Raw genomic sequence first — 22673 nt, forward strand, 5'->3', positions numbered from 1 at the left:
GCGTTTGTTATCAAATATCTTTTAGACGTGATTGCAGGCATTTATGCAGGTGGGTGGGGAGTTTATCTGTGATGAGCTAATTTTCATTGGGAGTCGAGTAATGCTCACACGCACACATTCGTGTCACAGACTGTCAAATGCAATGAGAATCAGTGCAGTAGTTTCGAATCCCATCAATGTACACTTTGTGTTTTTTGTCATTTAATGTGATTTGGTGTATAACAAACATGATAGTAGTGTTCTGTTTCTTTTATTGTTTCAACTACAAGCTTCAAAATAAAATTAAACGTATTTTCCAACAACAACGTATAATACAGTATTTACGGTGTTTGCTCTTGCAGTTACCTTATACCTTATAAACAATAGGTTATATTCGTGTTCACTGTAATTGGCTTCAAAGAAAGAAATGACGCACTCAACACATTTTATTTACGGTTATATGGCGTCAGACATATGGTTAAGGACCACACAGACTTTGAGAGGAAACCCGCTGTCGCCACTACATGGGCTACTCTTTCCGATCAGCAGCAAGGGATCTTTTATTTGCGCTTCCCACAGGCAGGGTAGCACAAACCATGGCCTTTGTTGAACCAGTTATGGATCACTGGTCGGTGCAAGTGGTTTACACCTACCCATTGAGCCTTGCGGAGCACTCACTCAAGGTTTGGAGTCGGTATCTGGATTAAAAATCCCATGCCTCGACTGGGATCCGAACCCAGTACCTACCAGCCTGTAGACCGATGGCCTAACCACTACGCCACCGAGGCCGGTTTAATTAGCTTCAATGTCATCGCTATGTTCATCAGATGTCTTTAAACCGATCTTTCACTTGTGAGATATCGCTGAGGAATATCAATAATTATCTAACACGGGAACAATCACCGTGTGGTAAAAATGTTATATGCTAGAATATTACAAACAGTGCGATACGGCTGGAAGACTGTGACCATTAAACTTTGAACTGAAAATGAATAATTTGTGTCTAGTAATGATTAACTGAAACATATTTTATTGTGTTTTAAAAGAACAAATGGACCAGGCACAAGTTATACAACTTACTAGGTCTTCCCCATGACACATACATGTCAGGACAGTTTAAATATGAACAAAAATAAATATTATTGAAAAAGAGGAAGAAAGAAAGAATGAAGGAAACAGAGAAAAGACGAAACAGAGAAAAGTCTAGTAATGTAAAATGACAAAAACAAAATCTTTGTGAGATGTGACTGATGCCCATTCTGTTTTCCAGGGACAGAACGACAATGCGCGAGTTCTCCGATATATCGCCAAATACACCGTCAACGCCGCCATCGCACACGGCATGTCGCATGTGATCGGATCCGTCGAGGTGAGCACGTGTCACACTGTAGGGATCAGTTTTAGCTCCCCCTGCCCCCCCCCCACCCTCCACCCCCACCCCCCAAAAAAAGTTCCAGAATTGATGTGGTGATGAAGTTGTTGTTTTTTTGTTTTTGTTTTTTTGTATAAGCATGGATTGCACAGAAAAAAGTGGGTATATTTAGTTTGTTTACGTCCTCCTCATTTGACTTGGTACCCTAAATATTTTCCTTTACATTTTCCATGTAGTCCAGGCAATATTTATGACTTCGACTTTGGCAGAACAGAACAGAATGTTTTTAAAACAAACCATGCTACTCATTCAGAACAACAGGACCTGTTTTAGAGAGAAATTAAAGACAGCTAATGGTCCAAGCCAGCATACAGACCTTGCTTTAAAAAAGCAGGGTCTATATGCTAGCTTGGACCATTAGCTGTATTTAATTTCCTGCACAAATTGACGTCATACCGCGGGGAATTAAAAAAAAAAATGTTGATGCGGCGCGTGCCTGTGGTCCGATTATTGCGCCTGATTCGTCTGCTACGTCTTTTTTGGGCATGTACACTATATACGATTATTCCATTGCGGCTGGACGCATGCGCTTTGCAGACATTCGCATCGCACGCATCCGGTCAAGACGCTGTCATTGAAACTACTGTATTTCGTTTTATTATTAGTTTTGTTTTTAACCAGACCGCACGCACGCGCCGCATCCAGTCTATATGATCCTTTAATTAAAACACGCTTCTAGGTCAAGTTAAACGATATTTCAGCACTAAAACACGTTTTTGTAAATATGAATGTAAAAACGTCTTTTGTTATCAACATTTTAAAATTAGAAGATGTTTATAGATAATTTTTAGAACACTGTTTATCGTTTTAAAGGGACTGCCCTGTGTTTGCTATCATTGTAACATGTTTACGACTAACACATTATTTGTGACGAACGAAATGATGAATTGAAGATAGTTTTCCGTGAAGAATAACAGTAGTGTGTTGTCCTATTATTTGTAGTAACCCAAACCAGATTTTACCTTCCATTAATTTCGTATGTACGAAAAAATATATATCAGAAAATAATTAAATTTCCTTTATATTCATTACAATATAAAGTCATGCCATTGGTCCAGACGTAGCAACGATGAACGTAAAAATTACGTCGTCAGGGAACGTCATATCCGATGACATTTTTTTTATGGGCAAATTGTCGTATTCAGGTCCCACTACACAGATGTCATCTGCCATTGAAACCCATGTTAAATTGCCAAACTTCAAACGACGATTGCCAATAGAACGGGTTCTCATTGGCACTAACAACATACACCATTGCGAACATACATTATATAAGCATTTATTTTCACTCCAAAATTGAGAACATTTCCGTCTCAGTTTTTTGCTATATAACCGCATCTGGCTGTAGTACCGGTCCGAACAGGTGGTTCATTAACCGATTCACTCCTTCTCTTGCGCTGTGCACCCATGTCCCAAAAGGTCAATGCACAATATTACAAAATAACATGGGTAAAATACAGCCAGAAGGCTTACCATTAAACATATATATTGTTTTAATTCTTCACCATTTCCTGGAAGTGAATATGTGAACCACAACATGTGTCACAATTAGGAACTATAGTGGACCGTGATCAGTGAACTCTCACCCGGAAGTGATCTGTGTAGTGAGACCTCGGCGTTATTGTTTATAGACCAAAAATAATTCAGAATAACGTATAAAGTTTTAGTGTTATGATTAGCAAGTAGGATTGAAATTTAATAATAAATATTGCCTGTTATTTCGTTTACGTTCATCTGGGTATGAAAAAAAATAATCATCCCCAAACTTATGTAAGAATGAGAATGGCTTCGCCGATTCACACAGTTTGCGGATGATTTGTTTTTGTTTATACCCCAATGAACGTAAAAGAAATAACAGACAATCCTTAAATAATGGTCGTCCAAAAGGTTCTGTTAGAACCACTTTTCAATGGTTGTAATTATAAGACAGTCCCTTTAAAAGATGTGGGGTTTTTTCTCCATTAAACCATCTTTATAAAACCTGGCCAGTCAGTGTAACTGAACGTCTATGTTTTGAAGGTTAACAAGATGGCCGACCTGGTGCTGTGGGACCCAGCTTTCTTTGGGGCCAAACCGGAAATGATAATCAAGGGAGGACAGATTGCTTGGGCTCAGATGGGTGAGTTAACATGGGTTTTTTTTCTTCATCTCGGTAATGAAATATTTGAACCATAGTCTCGTGTTGGCGGTTATGCGTTAGATATAAGATCAGAGCGTCACTTCTTGCTCACGTTTCTCGAACTCCTTGTTAAAACACCTGTTGACACTGCTTCATGCAGCGACGATTTTGGACAGGTTCAAGATATGGTTTTCGGCAAATTTAAAGTCTGTCCACAAATGTCAGTGTGGTGAAACTAACTCAGCCATGGATAGAATATCGTACACTGGGTTTGGTCACTTTCTAAAAGTACACATCTGTGAACGATGTTACATTTAATGGCAGTTTAATAATTACTAATTATGCCCCTCTTTGAATTTCGAAAATTATATCAATATGATAAAAAGTAAGCATTGTGAAAAGTATGCAGTAATAATCTTTGCTTTGTATCGATATCTTCAGGACGTTTGCCCGGAGATGCGCAGCTGGTTTTGTTGTTTTGATTTTTGGCAGTATTTAGTTACGTAATATTCTACGTTATAATCGCCATGATGTAGCAAGACAAAGCTGGTCATGTACGCTTGTATTGTTTGTCGTGTTTATTCTAGGCATGCCGAACGCGTCAATACCCACACCCCAGCCCGTGAAACAGCGGAAGATGTTCGGGGCCTATGGAAAAGCTGTGGGGCCTCAGTCTGTTGTGTTTGTGTCCCAGGTTTGTAGCATGATTTCATACTCAATTATCAGCTGTGTAACATAGGGCCTACTCCGGAATCAAGGCTTTGAACTGCTTTTTAATTTAAGAAAGGAAAATACTGCATGGTGTAGTTAATCCAGCTAGAAATATCACTAAACGTTGCTTATGTATTGTCCCGTCTATTGGAAAGTGAATATATAAAATACCTTGCTTCCATCCTTGACGTTAGCGGATTTCCCCGTTTCTCCCCCTCTCCCCCTCGCCCCTCCCTCCCTCTCTCTCTCTCTCTCTCTCTCTCTCTCTCTCTCTCTCTCTCTCTCTCTCTCTCTCTCTCTCTCTCTCTCTCTCTCTCTCTCTCTCTCTCTCTCTCTCTCTCTCTCTCTCTGCTGAGATAGAAATAGCTTTATGTCTGACACCAAATAGAGATACATGAAGTATAAAATGTACTCAGGTATAAGTATTCCCTACCGGCCTCGGTGGTGTCGTGGTTAAGCCATCGGACATAAACCTGGTAGGTACTGGGTTCGCCTCCCGGTACCGGCTCCCTCTCACCAAGAGCGAGTTTTAATGACTCACTGGGTATGTGTAAGACCACTACTCCGACTTCTCTCTCACTAACCACTAACAATTAACAACTAACCTTCTGACCTGGACAGACAGCTCATATAGTTGATGTGTGTGCCCAGGACAGCGTGCGTGTGCCTTAATTGGTTATAAGCACGAAAATAAGTATAGATGAAATTAATTAATGTACAAGTATTCCTTTCACTTCCTAGGCTTCGATAGACAACGGCGTGGTGGCTGGCTATGGGCTGAGTAAGAATGCGGTGGCGGTGAAGGGGTGTCGAGACATTAACAAGAAAAATATGATCAGGAACAATTACTGTCCTCTCTTAGAAGGTACGTTTCATGGCCGTCCCTCTAACAACATGAAAAACATGATCAGGTACAACCATTGTCCTCTCTTAGAAGGTACGTTTCACGGCCGTCCCTCTAACAACATGAAAAACGTGATCAGGTACAACTATTGTCCTCTCTTAGAAGGTACGTTTCACGGCCGTCCCTCTAACAACATGAAAAACGTGACCAGGAACAACTACTGTCCTCTCTTAGAAGGTACGTTTCACGGCCGTCCCTCTAACAACATGAAAAACGTGATCAGGTACAACTACTGTCCTCTCTTAGAAGGTACGTTTCACGGCCGTCCCTCTAACAACATGAAAAACGTGATCAGGTACAACTACTGTCCTCTCTTAGAAGGTACGTTTCACGGCCGTCCCTCTAACAACATGAAAAACGTGATCAGGTACAACTACTGTCCTCTCTTAGAAGGTACGGTTCACGGCCGTCCCTCTAACAAGATGAAAAACGTGACCAGGAACAGCTACTTTCCTCTCTTAGAAGGTACGTTTCACGACCGTCCCTCTAACAACATGAAAAACATGACCAGGAACAGCTACTGTCCTCTCTTAGAAGGTACGTTTCACGGCCGTCCCTCTAACAACATGAAAAACGTGATCTGGAACAACTACTGTCCTCTCTTAGAAGGTACGTTTCACGGCCGTCCCTCTAACATGAAAAGCGTAGCTCATGGGTGATAGCGTCAACAGCAAAAACAAAATCACTATTAGTGAATTGCCCCTTGGTTAATCTGTATTTATGTTGGTCATTATTTATTTACATAGGCGTACCGGATTCCATTTTTGTTGGGAGGGCGGGGGGGGCAGGCTGGCTTTTGCCCGAATTAAACGAAAATGCCGGAATCTGAATAACAACATTTATTCATATTAGCATTTCTATCAAACAGCTAATATAGAGTTGCAAACGAATCACTACGCATTTTTACATGGATTACAAATAATGTTGAGTGTAGAATGATGGAAATACAGGGTAAAAAGGTATCAGGTTAGCACATTTTTTTTTCACCCGAATTTTATATATCATTTTGGTCCGAATTTGAGGTTTTGCTCCAGCACTAGTGCCCCTGCATTCCCCCCCCCCCCCCCCCCCCCCCCCCCCCCCCCCCCATCCGTCTCTTACGCTTTACGTTTATTTACATGGGCCGGGAACTCCCTTTTTAATTTCATTTCATTAATTCATTGTTTTCATTGCAGTGAATCCAGAAACATACAAGGTGCACATTCTGGACAACACGACAAAAGAAAAAGTAGACTATTTGACTTGTCCTCCTTCTCAACGATTGGCTCTCGCGCAGCGGTACTTCCTCTTCTGATTGGTTAATAATTATACTAGGAAGACATCGATTGGTTGTCGCGCAGTGATATTCCTCTTCTGATTGGTTAATAATTATACTAGGAAGACACCGATTGGTTGACGCGCATCGTTACTACCTCATCTGATTGGTTAATAAAATTATACTAGGAGGACCCAGATTGACTCTAGCACACAATATTTTTTCTTTTGCCAAAATAATACGCTAGACTGCTGTGATGGTTTTGACGAATATGTTAAATTGCAAGATGTTTTGAGCATGAGCCTTGCTTGTTTCCCGGAAATTCAAATGATGTGCCCAGGACATGGGTGCTTGAACCTAAAGTGTATGTTAACACCTGGTTGATTCATCGAATCATCAGTAACAGAGAGTTGTGTAAAATTAAACAGGCACGGCGGAGGGGGGAGACTGGGGGGCTCTAACTTTGCATCCTCGATCTCAGTCATTACCCCCCCCCCCCCCCCCCCCCCCCCCCCCCCCCAAATGTCTGCTTGCTTCCACCGTGCCTGTTAAAAGGCACAACATTTGTTATGCATCAAATAAAGTGCACTCAAAATATAAATATACACATATAGACACATTTTATCATTATATCAAATGTATATATATATATACTGTAAATCATGTAATTAATACGTCATGATATTATTGCGTCCGTACATGAGTGAACAAAAATGCGTATTTTTATTAATGCGTCGGGCAAAAGTCATCACATAAAAACCACAGTTGTGTTGTTGTTATATTGTTTGGGCTTCATCTTTCATGTTAAAAGTATATATAGATAGATAGATATATAGATAGATAGATATATAGATATATACATATATATATATATATATATATATATATATATATATATATATTCCAGACACATATACAGACTAAACATATATTTGTTGGTGGTGGCTTTTAAATTTTTATTTTATAAATTATAGCATTAGAGTTCTCCACACCCACTAGACTAGCCATGGGGAGTCATGCCCCCCCCCCCCCCTCAATCGCACGACTTTTCCCCTCACCACCTTTTACATTTGCTTGTTCCCCCATAACGACTAATAGTCACGTGTGTGTGCCCTTTCCCAACGTGGATACCCGTTTCCAGTATACAATCCTGGGGCCTAATTCCCAAAGGTCTCTCAGGCTCTGCTAGACAACAAAACATCCTCTTTGCAAGTCTTTTTAGCATTGCACTGCGAGATCGCAAAGTTGCGAGAGTTTAGTGAATTAGGCCCCTGGTATCCCCAATGTCCATAACCTTTTGTCTACTGTCTAGGACATGATCGTTATAAAATGTAGGCAGGACAAACATACCCCAGTCATAGTCACTGGCTCGTGAACTAACAGTGGCATAAGTTGAACTGGTACATGTGTGACTCATCTTGAACAGGTTCTTGCGTTAATAAGGTTTTAGGAAACTAGCTGGTAGATTTTCTTGTGATAATTAGGATGATATCATCAGTATCATTATATATGTGTTATAAGCTGTACTATATATGATTTATATATGGATTATAAACAGATATTTAATACATTACTACATTATAATATGTAAGTAACAGGCGATCTGCTATACAAAAAGAAATGCCTAACTGGCACATCACTGAGTGTAGCTTGAGGATCCATACACAGCTGAGTAGTATTAAATTGCTAAACATTTGTGTCTCAGTATACAATATAATAATAAATGTAGCAATTAATAGTGACGTCCATGAGTTTGTTGTTTGTTCTGTTTTATCGTTGGTATCTTTTTGGTAATTTTTCTTAAGCAGTCCAGTCACATAACTAGCTTTCATCTAAGGAGGCTTAGTTAATTTTGTTATCAAAATATAACAGCCATAAAACCACTCAAAACATTCGTAATCATTGCCGACCTGATAACATCGATTTCCAGTTGTAATTGACGTAACTACATTTGATATATTTTTTTTTTCTTTCTTTCTTTTTTTTTATTTTTTTTTTTTTTAGCTTTACATCAACTCGAAACAGAATTGTCCTGTAGAAGAAATGGATCTTCAGTGTTTTGCTTGTCCTATCTGAAATGTGCTTGCCCTACCCAAATGCTTCTTTAAAACTTTAAAAGTCGTGCAATCTTTAAGTTGGAAACGCTCGCTTGATGCGCGGTCGGTCTAGGGTCGATCCCCGTTGGTGGGCCTATTGGGCTATTTCTCGCTCTAGCCAGTGCACCACGACTGGTATATCAAAGGCCGTAGTATGTGGTATCCTGTCTTTGGGATTGTGTATATAAAAGTTCACTTGCTACTAATGTTAAAATGTATCGGATTTCATCTGTATGACTGTGTCAAAATGACCATATATTTGACATCCAATAGCCGATGATTAATAAATCAGTGTGTTCTAGTGGTGTCGTTAAACAAAACAAACTTTCTACGTTGTCTGGTCGGACAAGTTGTTAGATCAACTGATTTGCCCTGCACCCAAAACCAGTAGTCCCGGGCATGTGAATAAATCTTAACACGGAGCCCTGTTTGAATTCGGTGGAAGCAGAAACGAATTAAGACCGAGAGCTCGAGAAATGCAGCCTCAACTTCATTTAATTAATTAACAATGCTTTCACGTATAATAATAATAAATTATTTATTCCATATACAAAATAAAATATCACATATTTCTTACACAATAAAAACAACTTGGTATAAAAGCCTTTAGTGTTTTATAAAAAGATTCGCCCAAAATACGTCTTCGCGGGATTCCGGATTCAGTCTGTGTCACTCTGTGATGACGACATTAGAACTTGAAGTCATGTGCTCGTGTACATCAGACGTGGTTGTCGAGGTTTAGCTTGAAAATTTTGGACCGGAAGCACATGGCCCGCAGTAAATGATCCTGGAACTGTTTGTGGATGTCTGTGAGACTTGCCTTGGTCAGGTCGACCCCGCTCTTTATGATCGGGATTAGATGTTCCTGCAAACAGTGGCAAAAGCATATCTTACTAAGCAGCATTAGGACAAGGGCGGACAGTTTAGGTGACCACTAGCTCGAGTAACCTCTAGCCCTCCCTCTTATTGATATGTTGTTGAGGAAGGCTAGATAGCACTGTGTGTAATACTTCGGTAATGGTAAACGACCAAATGGTAGCCACTGTGTCTAAAATTCAAATTTTTTCCTAACTCTGATGCCACAGAGCTTTAGTTTGATTAAATTTTTCTGAGTCCAGTCATTTGGTCGTCGACGGTTGCCGAAGTATTACACACAGTCCTCTCTAGCCGTCCCCTACAAAATGTCAATAAGGGGAAGGCTAGATGACCACATGCAGCATTTTCTGAACACAATAACAGAGAAAACTGGGGGGCATGTTCTGCGACTCCTGGACATCTACATCATACTTACATAGTACTCTTTTCGGCGAGTGACTTCATTTAGCGTTTCTTGGAGCGAGGACCCGGATTCCACGTTAGTTACGTAACACTTGTCTCCCTCTATAGTCAGCAAAACATTCTGTAATAACAGATATATGTTTTATGTTTATTTGAACACTTTGAATAATAATAATAATAATGGTGTACGGTGGCATGTTGGCGTGGGATGTTGTGTCTTCATATGACATATTGGTGTACGGTGTTGTAACACCATATGACATATTTATGTACTGTGTTGTAACTCCATATGTCATGTTGGTGCACAGTGTTGTAACATCATATGACATATTTATGTACTGTGTTGTAACTCCATATGTCATGTTGGTGCACAGTGTTGTAACATCATATGACATATTTGTGCATGCTGTTGTAATAAAATATGGCATTCTTGTGTACAGTATTGTAACATTTGACATATTGGTGTTCGGTGTTGTAGCTTCTATTGGCATGTTGGTGTACAGTGTTGTAACTTCATATATGTTCGCGTACGGTGTTGTAACTTCATACGACATGTTGGTGTACGGTGTTGTAACTTGATGTAACATATTGGTGTACGGTGTTGTAACATCAGATGACATATCGGTGTACGGTGTTTATAACGTGATATGACATGTTGATGTACGGTGTTGTGACTTCATATGACATGTCGGTGTACGGTGTTGTGACTTTATATGACATGTTGGTGTACGGTGTTGTGACGTCATATGACATGTTGGTGTACGGTGTTGTGACTTCATATGACATGTTGGTGTGCAGTGTTGTGACTTGATATGGCATGTTGGTGTACGGTGTTGTGACGTCATATGACATGTTGGTGTACGGTGTTGTGACTTCATATGACATGTTGGTGTACGGTGTTGTGACTTCATATGACATGTTGGTGTGCAGTGTTGTGACTTGATATGACATGTTGGTGTACGGTGTTGTGACGTCATATGACATGTTGGTGTACGGTGTTGTGACTTCATATGACATGTTGGTGTACGGTGTTGTGACTTGATATGACATGTTGGTGTTGCTGTAACTGGACTGAAGTACAAACCGTGGCGTCGTGGTACTGGAATCTGTATTTGTCGATAGTCTCCTCTAAATCACCTTCGAACTTCTTGGAGAACTGACCACTGGACAACGACACCTGAAATAATATTGTCCCATTAACACCAACGACGGACCGTCCAGCTATAAACTAGCATCATATACGGTGTATACATCTCGTCCGTCTGTGCTTCTAGTTATGGTCAGATTAATGGATGTCAGAACCTCTCAAGTATTCTGTATGGCAGACTGCCATGCATGTATTTGTGTCTATAGATGTGTGCCATAACATTAACGTAGATGATCAGTCTAAATTAATGATATTTTTAATGCTATTCGAGAATATAGTACATGTATTAACATTGACTGTTTTGACAAAACTGCGAAAAGTGAATGTAACCTCATTAAATAGCTTATTTGTTATATGCATAGTGGATATTCCAAAACTGATGAAATAAACACAAAATGCAAGTGTAAAATAAAGTAAAGTTTGTTTTATTTAACGACTCCACTAGAGCACATTGATTTTTTATCATATCATCGGCTATTGGACGTCAAACATATGGTCATTTTTTAGAGGAAACCCGCTGTCGCCAAATAGGCTACTCTTTTACGACATGCAACAAGGGATCTTTTATTTGCGCTTGCCACAGGCAGGATAGCACAAACCATGGCCTTTGTTGAACCAGTTATGGATCACTGGTCGGTGCAAGTGGTTTACACCTACCCATTGAGCCTTGCGGAGCACTCACGCAGGGTTTGGAGTCGGTATTTGGATTAAAAATCCCATGCCTCGACTGGGATCCGAACCCAGTACCTACCAGCCTGTAGACCGATGGCCTAACCACGACGCCACCGAGGCAGGTACAATGCAAGTGATACACAATGCAGAATTGTTTTAAATGTAAACCTTAAAATTGCTTGAAACATTAACTGACATATCTCGACCTTAACTTCAATATAAATGATTAAATAATACTCTAGGTGGCAACTTTAAAATACAATATAGAATATTGGATGTACTTACAAGTGTCAGAACAGTTACAAGTAATTCCACTGACAGAACTTTAAAATACAATATAGAATAGTGGATGTACTTACAAGTGTCAGAACAGTTACAAGTAATTCCACTGACAGAACTTTAAAATACAATATAGAATAATGGATGTACTTACAAGTGAAAAAATATTGGATGTACTTACAAGTGTCAGGAGGACAGTTAGAAGTAATTCCACTGACATCGCGCGATACAACTCCATGACGATGTTTGCGGTGTCGGACGACGTGTGTTTTATATAGCTGCACACGGTAAGGACGCCCGGCGTTAGACGATGTGATTAATTCAGGAAATGTTCACTTCACATTATAATACGAGAGAGATGTCTCCACAAGACAAAGGTTTAGTCAAGTTTGTTTGCTGAGCAAAACATTGCTTGCAAATTAGCAAATCAGTTTATCGACTAAGGGCTCATTCGGCGCCAGTGTGAGGTCCGGTTCTTGCGTCTCTTGTGGATGCGGTATGCATTCGGTGCATATGTACACCATTTGTTAATTGTTTTGAATATATTTATTTATTAATATCGAAATTTAAAGACGTTCAAACTATTATTTATAATATATATATATATATATATATATATATATATATATATATATATATATATATATAGTTATTAGAATAAAGTGTATCGGATGAACATATATAAAGATAGAATTTCACAACGTTTTAATGGAATAAGCGCCTTTCACCCGTAAAGGGAACTGACGAACCCGTTACGGGTGAAAGGTGCTTATTCCATTAAAACGTTGTGAAATTCTATCTTTATATATATATATATATATATATATATATATATATATATATATATATATATATAATGGTCTGGACGTCTTTAAATTTCGATATTAATATACCTGCGTTAACATTCCACAGACATACGACTGGCTGCACCTAGTTGATGACCAGGTCACCAGTGCCATACCATTCAATGAAAAAGTACGGTAGAAATCGATCACTAGATGTGACGTACAAGAAAACTTGAAATTGACTTGTGTGTGAAGGACAAGTTAACTTTAAGCGCGAGGGCCGTGCATAGGTTTTAGCTGGAAAAGGTGTCTAAATTTATTTTAAAACTGTTTTCTGAAGATATGTCAGAAATAGAATATTACATTCGTGTCCGTTAGATATCATTTATCTTACAACTCGTTGTTTGAAAACGTACCCAACATGCTTTCGCTCGTTAGATACGTTTTAAAGGGACATACCCAAGTTTTTAAACACTACAACATTTTTTCACAGTTAGAGCCGTTTATGATCACTGAAATCAAACATTGCTTATATTTTATTCTTTAGATTACCCATTTCCGTAGAACTGAAGTGTTTCTGGTCAGGATGTTTCTAATACCACAAAATACATTTCTGATTTTTTTTTTTAAACGCACGTGCGTCTGAGAAGTTACGGTTATGGTGTCGCGTTTTAGTCTATTTTTAAGGGTATTTCAACGTCACCGACTCTTGTTTCACTCTGTTGTATCTAAATTTGTTACAGGTTTGTAAATTAACCAAACTTAGTGTCCATTTTTACGGGTTGAAACTAGGGTCTAGGTGAAAAATATGCCTTAGTGTTTAAAAACTAGGGTCTGTTCCTTTAAAACAACTCGTTTTAAGATAAACGGTCGCTCATGTAGTATTCTCTGTATATATAATAGTTGTATGGTTTGTTATCATATAGTAAATATTACTACAGCTTTATAACGAAAGGTTTTGTTTTATATATTCACTAGACGTAACCCACGCTACGCACGGTGTTTGGTGGTCTTGCACTGGGATTTCCCCACAAAATACGACTGCAGTGTATATAGCAGGCCCTCATTAGCCTAGGACATATATACGGATGCGTGCATACAGCCACTTCTGTGTAAAGTAACAAATATAGCTACCTTCATTAGTGTTGTATAATGGAAGTCATCTTTGTATGCAATATTTAACACGATGTGTACATACGATAGTCGACTGGATCTGAGTGCAAAAAGATCCTTACGAAATGCGACATCGGCGAAGTGCAAAGAAGGCCGTCGGCAGTACAAATCAAAAGAGAATAAGCTGTCAGAACGATGGAAGACTGTTAAAACGGCCTTACATATATTATAGATGTTGAAGGTGAAATATCGTTTTATTAAAGGGTGGGACGTAGCCCAGTGGTAAAGCGCTCGCCTGATGTGCGGTCGGTCTAGGATCGATTCTCGTCTGTGAGCCCAATAGGTCATTTCTCGTTCCAGCCAGTACCGGGAATATCAAAGGCCGTGGTATGTACTGTTCTGTCTGTGGGATGGTGCATATAAAAGATCCCTTGGTACTAATAGAAATATGTAGCGCGTTTCTTCTCGAAGACTATATGTCAGAATTACCTAATGTTTGACATCTAATAGTTGATGATTACAAATCAATGTGATGTCTTTAAACAAAAACATTTTTAACTTTGTTAAAATAATTAAATAACATTGGCTTAAAATATAATAGGCCGATTATTTCACTGTGGCACACGCACGCGTCGCAAGTATCCAGTGTGGATGCTCTCATTGTAAACCGTATTTTAAAAGTTGTTATAATAGTGATCGCTGGTTCGAACTCGGATGAGTCGAATACACTGCAACGCTCGAACCAAAAATGAAATCACGAGTTACACTAACACGATGTTGACCGAATGACTAGGTCGAACTACCCGATGGGTCGAACACTTTCTCGAGCACCGACGGTGTTCGAGCCAACGGGATTCAACTGTACATTTAATTATAAAGAAAAAGATATAGTAATTTAAAATCAGCTTTGTCAGCTACATGTAAAGTGTAGTCAGCTCGCAATGTCCCGCCATGGACATCCTAAACAGCACATTCCTTAGCGTAATCCAGGCAAACAGCGTGCCCCAACATCTCCGTCATGCTCACGCTAAGTATAATCCGTGCGGATGTTTTCTGACAGCAAGAACAAAGTAATTTAATCATCTCTCAACATAGCTAGCGTGTTTTTAACTGTTGGTGGCTAACGCCAAATGAGAGGCTGCCCATCGCTGTAAAGTAAAAGCATACAATGTGCAGCTATGAATATTAATACTTGATTAATTTACTTATGTTCCGTACGCCCCATCAATTATTTCTCTCTCTCTCTCTCTCTCTCTCTCTCTCTCTCTCTCTCTCTCTCTCTCTCTCTCTCTCTCTCTCGCTCTCTCTCGCTCTCCGCTCTCTCTCTCTCTCTCTCTCTCTCTCTCTCTCTCTCTCTCTCTCTCTCTCTCTCTCTCTCTCTCTCTCTCTCTCTCTCTCTCTCTCTCTCTCTCTCTCTCTCTCTCTCTCTCTCTCTCTCTCTCTCTCTCTCTCTCTCTCTCTCTCTCTTTCCCGCTCGGTCGTCTTTCTCACGTTATCTCATTGTCTAATGTCTCTATATCTCCATATCTTCTCTCTGTCTCTTGCTCAGGACTGCGATGTCTCACACCCTGTCTCTCTGTCTCTCTATTTCTTTCTTTCTCTCCATTAATAGTTTAAAAAAAATATTGCGTTTACTGTTAGGTAGATACATGTATTTTGAAATACGTTTTTGTGACCGTTACTTAATGATAAGCAAATTACACACAGGCCATACTCACTGGCGACCGACATCGGTGGCGTCGTGGTTAGGCCATCGGTCTACAGGCTGGTAGGTACTGGGTTCGGATCCCAGTCGAGGCATGGGATTTTTAATCCAGTTACCGACTCCAAGGCTCGATGGGTAGGTGTAAACCACTTGCACCGACCAGTGATCCATAACTGGTTCAACAAAGGCCATGGTTTGTGCTATCCTGCCTGTGGGAAGCGCAAATAAAAGATCCCTTGCTACCTGTCGTAAAAGAGTAGCCTATGTGGCGATAGCGGGTTTCCTCTAAAAAAAAAAAACAGTGTCAGAATGGCCATATGTTTGACGTCCAATAGCCGATGATATGATAAAAAAATCAATGTGCTCTAGTGGCGTCGTTAAATAAAACAAACTTTACTTTTTTTTCACTCACTGGCGATTCGGGGGGTGAGGGATGGTTGAAGAAACGGGTATGGTTTTGAAGTTTTGGGAAAAGAAGAAATACTTTTTATTATTTTAAGACTATGCATTTAGTTCATTATATCATTAACCAAACACGTATATTGGAGTGCAAACGAATCACTACTCATTTTACATAGATTCCAGCTCATTTTGCCTGAATAGCGCTGTAGGGTTTTTTCTCCGACATTTAGGTTTTGCTACAGCACTAGGGGTTCCCCTCCTCCTCCTCCTCCCCCCCCCCCTCTCTCGTATGCTTATGATAATTCACATTCTTTACTATTTATTTTCTTTCATTTAAATATTTTCTGAACATTGGAATTAACCTACCTAAAACTGTCTCACTTCACTTTGTCTAACATTGAGATAGCATGGAGGTTATCAGTTTATATTTATTAACATAAAGGTTATATACTAAAAGGTAAAAGTTATTGTGACACACAAAGGACAAAGATAATGATGATAAGTTTTTACTGCTGTGTATGAAACGTTATAACATGGAAAGAGAAATGTCAGAAGGTATGGAAATTGAGCAATAGTCCATGAAAAGGGCGCACCTGCCATATGCAAATGAGCCAGTTCACTAGAGGGGGTCCAGAGCGAAGTTCACACAGTCAGTAGCGAGTGTGTCCACCTCGAGCACTGATACAGGCCTGGCACCGTCGTCTCATTGAGGCCACTAAACGCTGGAGAAAGTTCCTGGGAAGGCCATTCCAGATCTGAGGAAGCATCAGGGTTAGGGTTAGGGTTAGGGGTTGTCACGGGTGGTCGGCCGCTACGGGAATGGTCTCTGACCTGGTTGTTTTGTTGATATCGTTGCCATAAGTGCCATATGGTGTTTCTGTGGACGTTGAATTGACGTGCGATGTCACGCTGCGAGGTCCCAGATTCAAGCATTCCTATGACTCGCCATCTGTCATTTACACTGAGGCATGGCATGACAAAATTGCATCAAACAGTTCACTAATGGTGTTTTTCTGACTTCTGGACTTCTGAAGGCTGCACAGAGTGACAATGATTTGCGACTGATTGTCTGGCCTTTTATGGTGAAAACTGGACAGGATTTCTCCCAAATATTCCATGTTTCTTGCACAAAGCATGCAATCGCTGCACCAACTACTTGGTTGCATTTCTTCGAGCTGTTTCATGCACATTTTCTCTGGTTTACATCCATAAATCCATTCACAAATTTATTACTCCAAACAATCCATGTCACAATAACTTTTGCCTTTTAGTAGAAGTTAGCACAACTTAGTAGTGAACTAGCATTGAAGTTATGAGTTTATATTTTAATAGCATCAAGGTTATGAGTTAGCAGTTAGCTAATATTGAAGTTATGAGTTTATATTTTAATAAAATCAAAGAAAAAGAAAGAAATGTTTTATTTAATGATGCACTCAACACATTTTATTTACGGTTATATGGCGTCAGACATATGGTTAAGGACCATACATATTTTGAGAGGAAACCCGCTGTCGCCACGTCATGGGCTACACTTTCCGATTAGCAGCAAGGGATCTTTTATTTGCACTTCCCACAGGCAGCACAAACCATGGCCTTTGTTGAACCAGTCATGGATCACTGGTCGGTGCAAGTGGTTTACACCTACCCATTGAGCCTTGCGGTAGTTGCCCTCCTGAGAATCTCACTTTTTTTTTTTTTTTTTTTTTTTTTTTACTCCAGAAAATAGCACACACATCTCAGGGTTCAGTTTGTATAGCGTTTCATTTGTTTATAAAAAGTAGTGCACCCCCCCCCCCCCCCCCAACCAGGATATTTTAATCAGGGTATGGCCCTGGTTATGAGTTTAGCAGTGGGCTAACATCGAGGTTATGAGTTTAGCAGTGGGCTAACGTCGAGGTTATGAGTTTAGCAGTGGGCTAACATCGAGGTTATGAGTTTAGCAGTGGGCTAACATCGAGGTTATGAGTTTAGCAGTGGGCTAACATCGAGGTTATCCCCCCCCCCCCCCACACACACACACACACGCACACGCACACACACTTTTTAGATATCTTGCTTTATATTTGCTTTATAACAATGTAAAAGTGTTCCCCCACACTTTTTGGCACCTTCCTACGCCACTGAACTGTTTATAATTCAGTAAGATTGAGGGGTATGAGTTCATATTATGATAACATCAAGGTTATGAGTTCAACAGTGAGCTAACGTCGAGATTGTAAGACTAGTTCAATAACATCGAGGTTGAATTTATGTTTTAATATCACTGCTGTTACGAGTGTAACAGTGAGTTAACATCGAGCTTGTAAGACTAGTTCGGTAACATCGAGGTTGAATTTATGTTTTAATATCACTGCTGTTACGAGTGTAACAGTGAGTTAACATCGAGCTTGTAAGACTAGTTCGGTAACATCGAGGTTGAATTTATGTTTTAATATCACTGCTGTTACGAGTGTAACAGTGAGTTAACATCGAGCTTGTAAGACTAGTTCGGTAACATCGAGGTTGAATTTATGTTTTAATATCACTGCTGTTACGAGTGTAACAGTGAGTTAACATCGAGCTTGTAAGACTAGTTCGGTAACATCGAGGTTGAATTTATGTTTTAATATCACTGCTGTTACGAGTGTAACAGTGAGTTAACATCGAGCTTGTAAGACTAGTTCGGTAACATCGAGGTTGAATTTATGTTTTAATATCACTGCTGTTACGAGTGTAACAGTGAGTTAACATCGAGCTTGTAAGACTAGTTCGGTAACATCGAGGTTGAATTTATGTTTTAATATCACTGCTGTTACGAGTGTAACAGTGAGTTAACATCGAGCTTGTAAGACTAGTTCGGTAACATCGAGGTTGAATTTATGTTTTAATATCACTGCTGTTACGAGTGTAACAGTGAGTTAACATCGAGCTTGTAAGGCTAGTTCTGTAACATCGAGGTTGAATTTATGTTTTAATATCACTGCTGTTACGAGTGTAACACTGAGTTAACATCGAGCTTGTAAGACTAGTTCGGTAACATCGAGGTTGAATTTATGTTTTAATATCACTGCTGTTACGAGTGTAACAGTGAGTTAACATCGAGCTTGTAAGGCTAGTTCTGTAACATCGAGGTTGAATTTATGTTTTAATATCACTGCTGTTACGAGTGTAACAGTGAGTTAACATCGAGCTTGTACACCTCTGTGACGAAACAGAGCGCCCTGACGAGGGTGTCATGGTACTTGTTGGTCAGTTCCTGTATGGATGTCGACGTTTTACCTGTCCCCTTCTCGATCAGTTGGATCACCTTCGGCTGGAATAAATAATTTATAAATTAATGTAGATAAATATGGATAGATGGATGGATGGATGGATGGATGGATGGATGGATGGATATAGACAGAAGACAGGCAAGCAGGCAGGCAGGCGGGCAGGCATCGACAGATAGATAGATAGATAGATAGATAGATAGATATAGACAGGCAGGCAGGCAGAGATAGATATACAGACAGACAGACAGACAGGCAGACAGAGACAGAGACACACACACACAGAGAGAGAGAGAGAGAGAGAGAGAGAGAGAGAGAGAGAGAGAGAGAGAGAGAGAGAGAGAGAGAGAGAGAGAGAGAGAGAGAGACAGACAGACAGACAGACAGAGACAGAGACAGACAGAGAGAGAGAGAGACAGGGGCAGGGCAGGCAGGCAGGCAGGCAGGCAGGCAGGCAGGCATGTAAAGTGTTTAAATCTATTAATTCTATAAACTTGGACCAAATTTTAGACGGGACCTATTATATTTGGTTGAAACAAACCGCTAACAGGCGCAGATCCAGGCATTTTAATAGAGGGACAAAATCTTACCAAGAATGCGTTCCTTGTCAGTGGATCATCAAGGATCTTTGCAACAGGTGACCCAGGCGGAGCATCAATGACGTAACAGTCTAGTCGGACGACTATCAGCAGCAAACCCTGTCGCAGAAACAAACCCAGGGTCAACAGTAGGATGTATGGTAATTTGCATTCGATAACGAGCAGTGGAAAGGAAAGAGCAGTGTTGTTGGTGATAGTCCAAGAACTAGGGATCATTTATTTACTGGAAGTGTGCAGATGTTTGACGGGGTATTTCTCAAAAGGTCGTCTGCTGCGCTATTCATCAAGTCAGTCCTTATGGTTGGAAAGTGGTGAACAAGATCACATAATATTATAGAGGTTATAAGTCAAAGGAGTGTACAAACTTTACATTTATTTTCATTAGATTTTTCTTATTATTCACGTACGGGTCCAACAGGAGAGGACTATATTGGTTTCATTTCCGTACTTCTGTCTGTCACATAGTTGTCCGGATTTTTTTTCTTCTCCACAATGCCTCAAGATACTGAGCTGGAATTGTGTGTATAGCTTTATCAAGTACTGTTACAGATCAACGGTGACTTTCATGCCGAGTTACCCATTTCTCACAGAGTTATGGCCCTTGAACTTAGGAGATACGAACATTTATTTTCCAGACCTTTTTCGTAATGCCTCAAGATACTGAGTTGCAATTATGTGTACAGCTTTATCAAATACTGTTACAGATCATGTTTGAATGCCATGGCGATTTACCCATGTTTGGTAGAGTTATGGCCCTTGAACTTAGGAGATACGAAAATTTTATGGGCTGAGTAGGGGACATGTATTGCTTTAGCAGTACTCTCAGAATACTTGTTATCCATGGGGCCGTAGCTAGCGGGGGGAGGGGGGGCAAGGGGCAGTCCCACCCCACCCCCAAACCCCCAAGAAAGAAAAAACAATCCGGAAAGCATTATAGAAACTTAAAGAAAATTCTCTTCTTAACCCCCAAACAAAACATCCTAGCTACGGCCCTGATCCATAGGTAATTTTTAATTGTTTTTAGTCTAGTCCATGATCGTATATTTACAATTTAATAAGATGTATTTCGATACAAATATGTACCGGCCTCGGCGGCGTCGTGGCAGGCCATCGGTCTACAGGCTGGTAGGTACTGGGTTCGGATCCCAGTCGAGGCATGGGACTTTTAATCCAGATACCGACTCCAAACCCTGAGTGAGTGCTCCGCAAGGCTCAATGGGTAGGTGTAAACCACTTGCACCGACCAGTGATCCATAACTGGTTCAACAAAGGCCATGGTTTGTGCTATCCTGCCTGTGGGAAGCGCAAATAAAAGATCCCTTGCTGCTAATCGGAAGAGTAGCCCATGTAATGGCGACAGCGGGTTTTCTCTCAAAATCTGTGTGGTCCTTAACCATATGTCTGACGCCATATAACCGTAAATAAAATGTGTTGAGTGCGTCGTTAAATAAAACATTTCTTTCTTTCGATACAAATGATATTCTTAGGAACGTTATAACGAAAAATTCATACTGGTATTATAAATTTGCGGTGCTTGTTGATTCTTGAATTTTCGAGAACATTATTATCTCAAAATGTGTGTACAAGAACCATCTCAAAGACGAATGGTCATCAACTCACCTTTTCATCGTGGTACTCGATAGTGTAGTCCCCGAATTTCGAGACGAAATCACCCCGGTGACTTGGCAGGAACTGGCACTGAAAGTTAGAATAAGTTATACTGTTTCTTATTTTAAACCAGGCACGGCGGAAGTAAGTAGACAGTGTTGGGGCTGACTGAGATTGGAGGGGCTGACTGAGATCGAGGGTGCAACGCAATATTTTTAGGGGGTTCGGGGTTTTCTCCATCGTAAAATTTTCAAAACTAGATGTCCTGAAATGCAATTTCCTGCATTCTACAAATAAAATTCATCTCTGTCTTAAAATTTACTACCCATAATATTTTTTATTCAGAATTATTGGAGGGGCTAACACACAGCCTAGCCCAGCCCTCCTGCTCCACCTTGCTTGTAAACATATACACCTATAATTTTACTTCTGTCGCTGTGTTGTGCGTGTGCGTGCGTGCGTGCGTGCGTGCATGTGTCTGCGTGTATGCGTGCGTGCGTGTTTGTGTGTGTGTGTGTGTGTGTGTGTGTGTGTGTGTGTGTGTGTCTTCCCACTACTATCCATAAATGTACTGAGGGAGGGGTCAGTAACAAGGAATACTTTTTAGAGTAAATTTCACCTCCCAGAAACCTGGATCGAGTCTAAAAATATAAAGTATAGTGTGTACTATAGCATAACTATATTACAATTAAATTAGCTGTTTATGAATGTCTCAACTTACCAAAGATGTGGTAAACAAAAGCGAGAGTACAATAAAAGTATTCATCTGGAGCGTACAAGTGGATCCAAATGACGGGTTTGGGTCGTGTTGTTCCAGTGATAAGCGTGTGTGAAATGACACGTGGCAGGGAAGTACGTAACACTGGTGTAGCCTCAATTTTATTGGGGGGGGGGGGGGGGGGAGGCACATTGTGAGTCGTGGAACAAAAAACAAACAAAAAATTGTTTTGTTCAACGACACTACTGGAGAAAACTGATTTATTAATCATTGACTATTGGATATCACTATTTATGCAACATCCCACAGACAGGATAGCACATTCCACGGCGTTTGATGTACCAGTCGTTGTGCATTGGCTGGAGCGAAAAATAGCCCAATGGGCCCACGACGGGCATCGATCCTAGTCGACTGCGCATCAAGCGAGCGCTTAACCACTGGGCTACGTCCAGCCCCCAATCGTGGAGCAATGCATAATATAACGGGTGGAGGAAGTAAACAAGAATGAGGTCACAGTAATATTGGGTTTTCTTTAGGTAGAAAATAAACTTTTAAACTAAGAAGGTCATGTTTTTATTATTATTATTATTATTATTATTATTATTATTATTATTATTATGCCT

The 22673-nt window shown here is 40.2% G+C and overlaps 3 protein-coding genes across 3 annotated transcripts in view; 1 reads left to right on the forward strand and 2 right to left on the reverse strand.

Annotated features, from left to right (window-relative positions):
• Positions 1 to 6914, forward strand: part of LOC121390622 (urease subunit alpha-like) — a 70095-nt gene extending 63181 nt beyond the window's left edge. Inside the window, exons 19-23 of the mRNA XM_041522484.1 lie at positions 1250 to 1348; positions 3431 to 3530; positions 4118 to 4224; positions 4983 to 5106; positions 6321 to 6914. Coding sequence (XP_041378418.1) covers positions 1250 to 1348; positions 3431 to 3530; positions 4118 to 4224; positions 4983 to 5106; positions 6321 to 6439 — 549 coding nt within the window. The 3' untranslated portion in view covers positions 6440 to 6914. The remainder of the gene's footprint in view (positions 1 to 1249; positions 1349 to 3430; positions 3531 to 4117; positions 4225 to 4982; positions 5107 to 6320) is intronic.
• Positions 6915 to 8740: 1826 nt separating this feature from the next.
• LOC121389647 lies at positions 8741 to 12124 on the reverse strand. The gene is made up of 4 exons (XM_041521291.1): positions 12054 to 12124; positions 10859 to 10951; positions 9788 to 9895; positions 8741 to 9361 (listed from the first exon to the last, which is right to left on the reverse strand). The coding sequence occupies exons 1-4, from the start codon at positions 12108 to 12110 to the stop codon at positions 9215 to 9217; spliced, it is 405 nt and encodes a 134-aa protein (XP_041377225.1). The 5' UTR covers positions 12111 to 12124; the 3' UTR covers positions 8741 to 9214.
• A 6864-nt stretch (positions 12125 to 18988) lies between these two features.
• Positions 18989 to 22143, reverse strand: LOC121390672. Its single transcript, XM_041522546.1, has 4 exons — positions 22054 to 22143; positions 21345 to 21422; positions 19716 to 19823; positions 18989 to 19169 (listed from the first exon to the last, which is right to left on the reverse strand). Exons 1-4 carry the CDS (start codon positions 22096 to 22098, stop codon positions 19017 to 19019), a joined length of 384 nt encoding a protein of 127 aa, XP_041378480.1. The 5' UTR covers positions 22099 to 22143; the 3' UTR covers positions 18989 to 19016.
• Between the last annotated feature and the right edge of the window lie 530 nt (positions 22144 to 22673).

This window comes from Gigantopelta aegis, chromosome 15, assembly GCF_016097555.1.
Source record: "Gigantopelta aegis isolate Gae_Host chromosome 15, Gae_host_genome, whole genome shotgun sequence".
NCBI classification, from domain to species: domain Eukaryota; kingdom Metazoa; phylum Mollusca; class Gastropoda; order Neomphalida; family Peltospiridae; genus Gigantopelta; species Gigantopelta aegis.

Bases quoted from the DNA above. Each gene is read 5' to 3' on its own strand.
- LOC121390672 (XM_041522546.1), bottom strand. From the start codon at position 22,098: ATGAATACTTTTATTGTACTCTCGCTTTTGTTTACCACATCTTTG. The intron at 19,824-21,344 runs GTGAGTTGATGA...TTTCTGCGACAG, and splicing joins TCGAGTACCACGATGAAAAG to GGTTTGCTGCTGATAGTCGT. The intron at 19,170-19,715 runs GTAAGATTTTGT...TATTTATTCCAG, and splicing joins TGACAAGGAACGCATTCTTG to CCGAAGGTGATCCAACTGAT.
- LOC121389647 (XM_041521291.1), bottom strand. From the start codon at position 12,110: ATGGAGTTGTATCGCGCGATGTCAGTGGAATTACTTCTAACTGTCCTC. The intron at 10,952-12,053 runs GTAAGTACATCC...ATATTATTTCAG, and splicing joins TAACTGTCCTCCTGACACTT to GTGTCGTTGTCCAGTGGTCA. The intron at 9,362-9,787 runs GTAAGTATGATG...CACTGTTTGCAG, and splicing joins CTCGCCGAAAAGAGTACTAT to GAACATCTAATCCCGATCAT.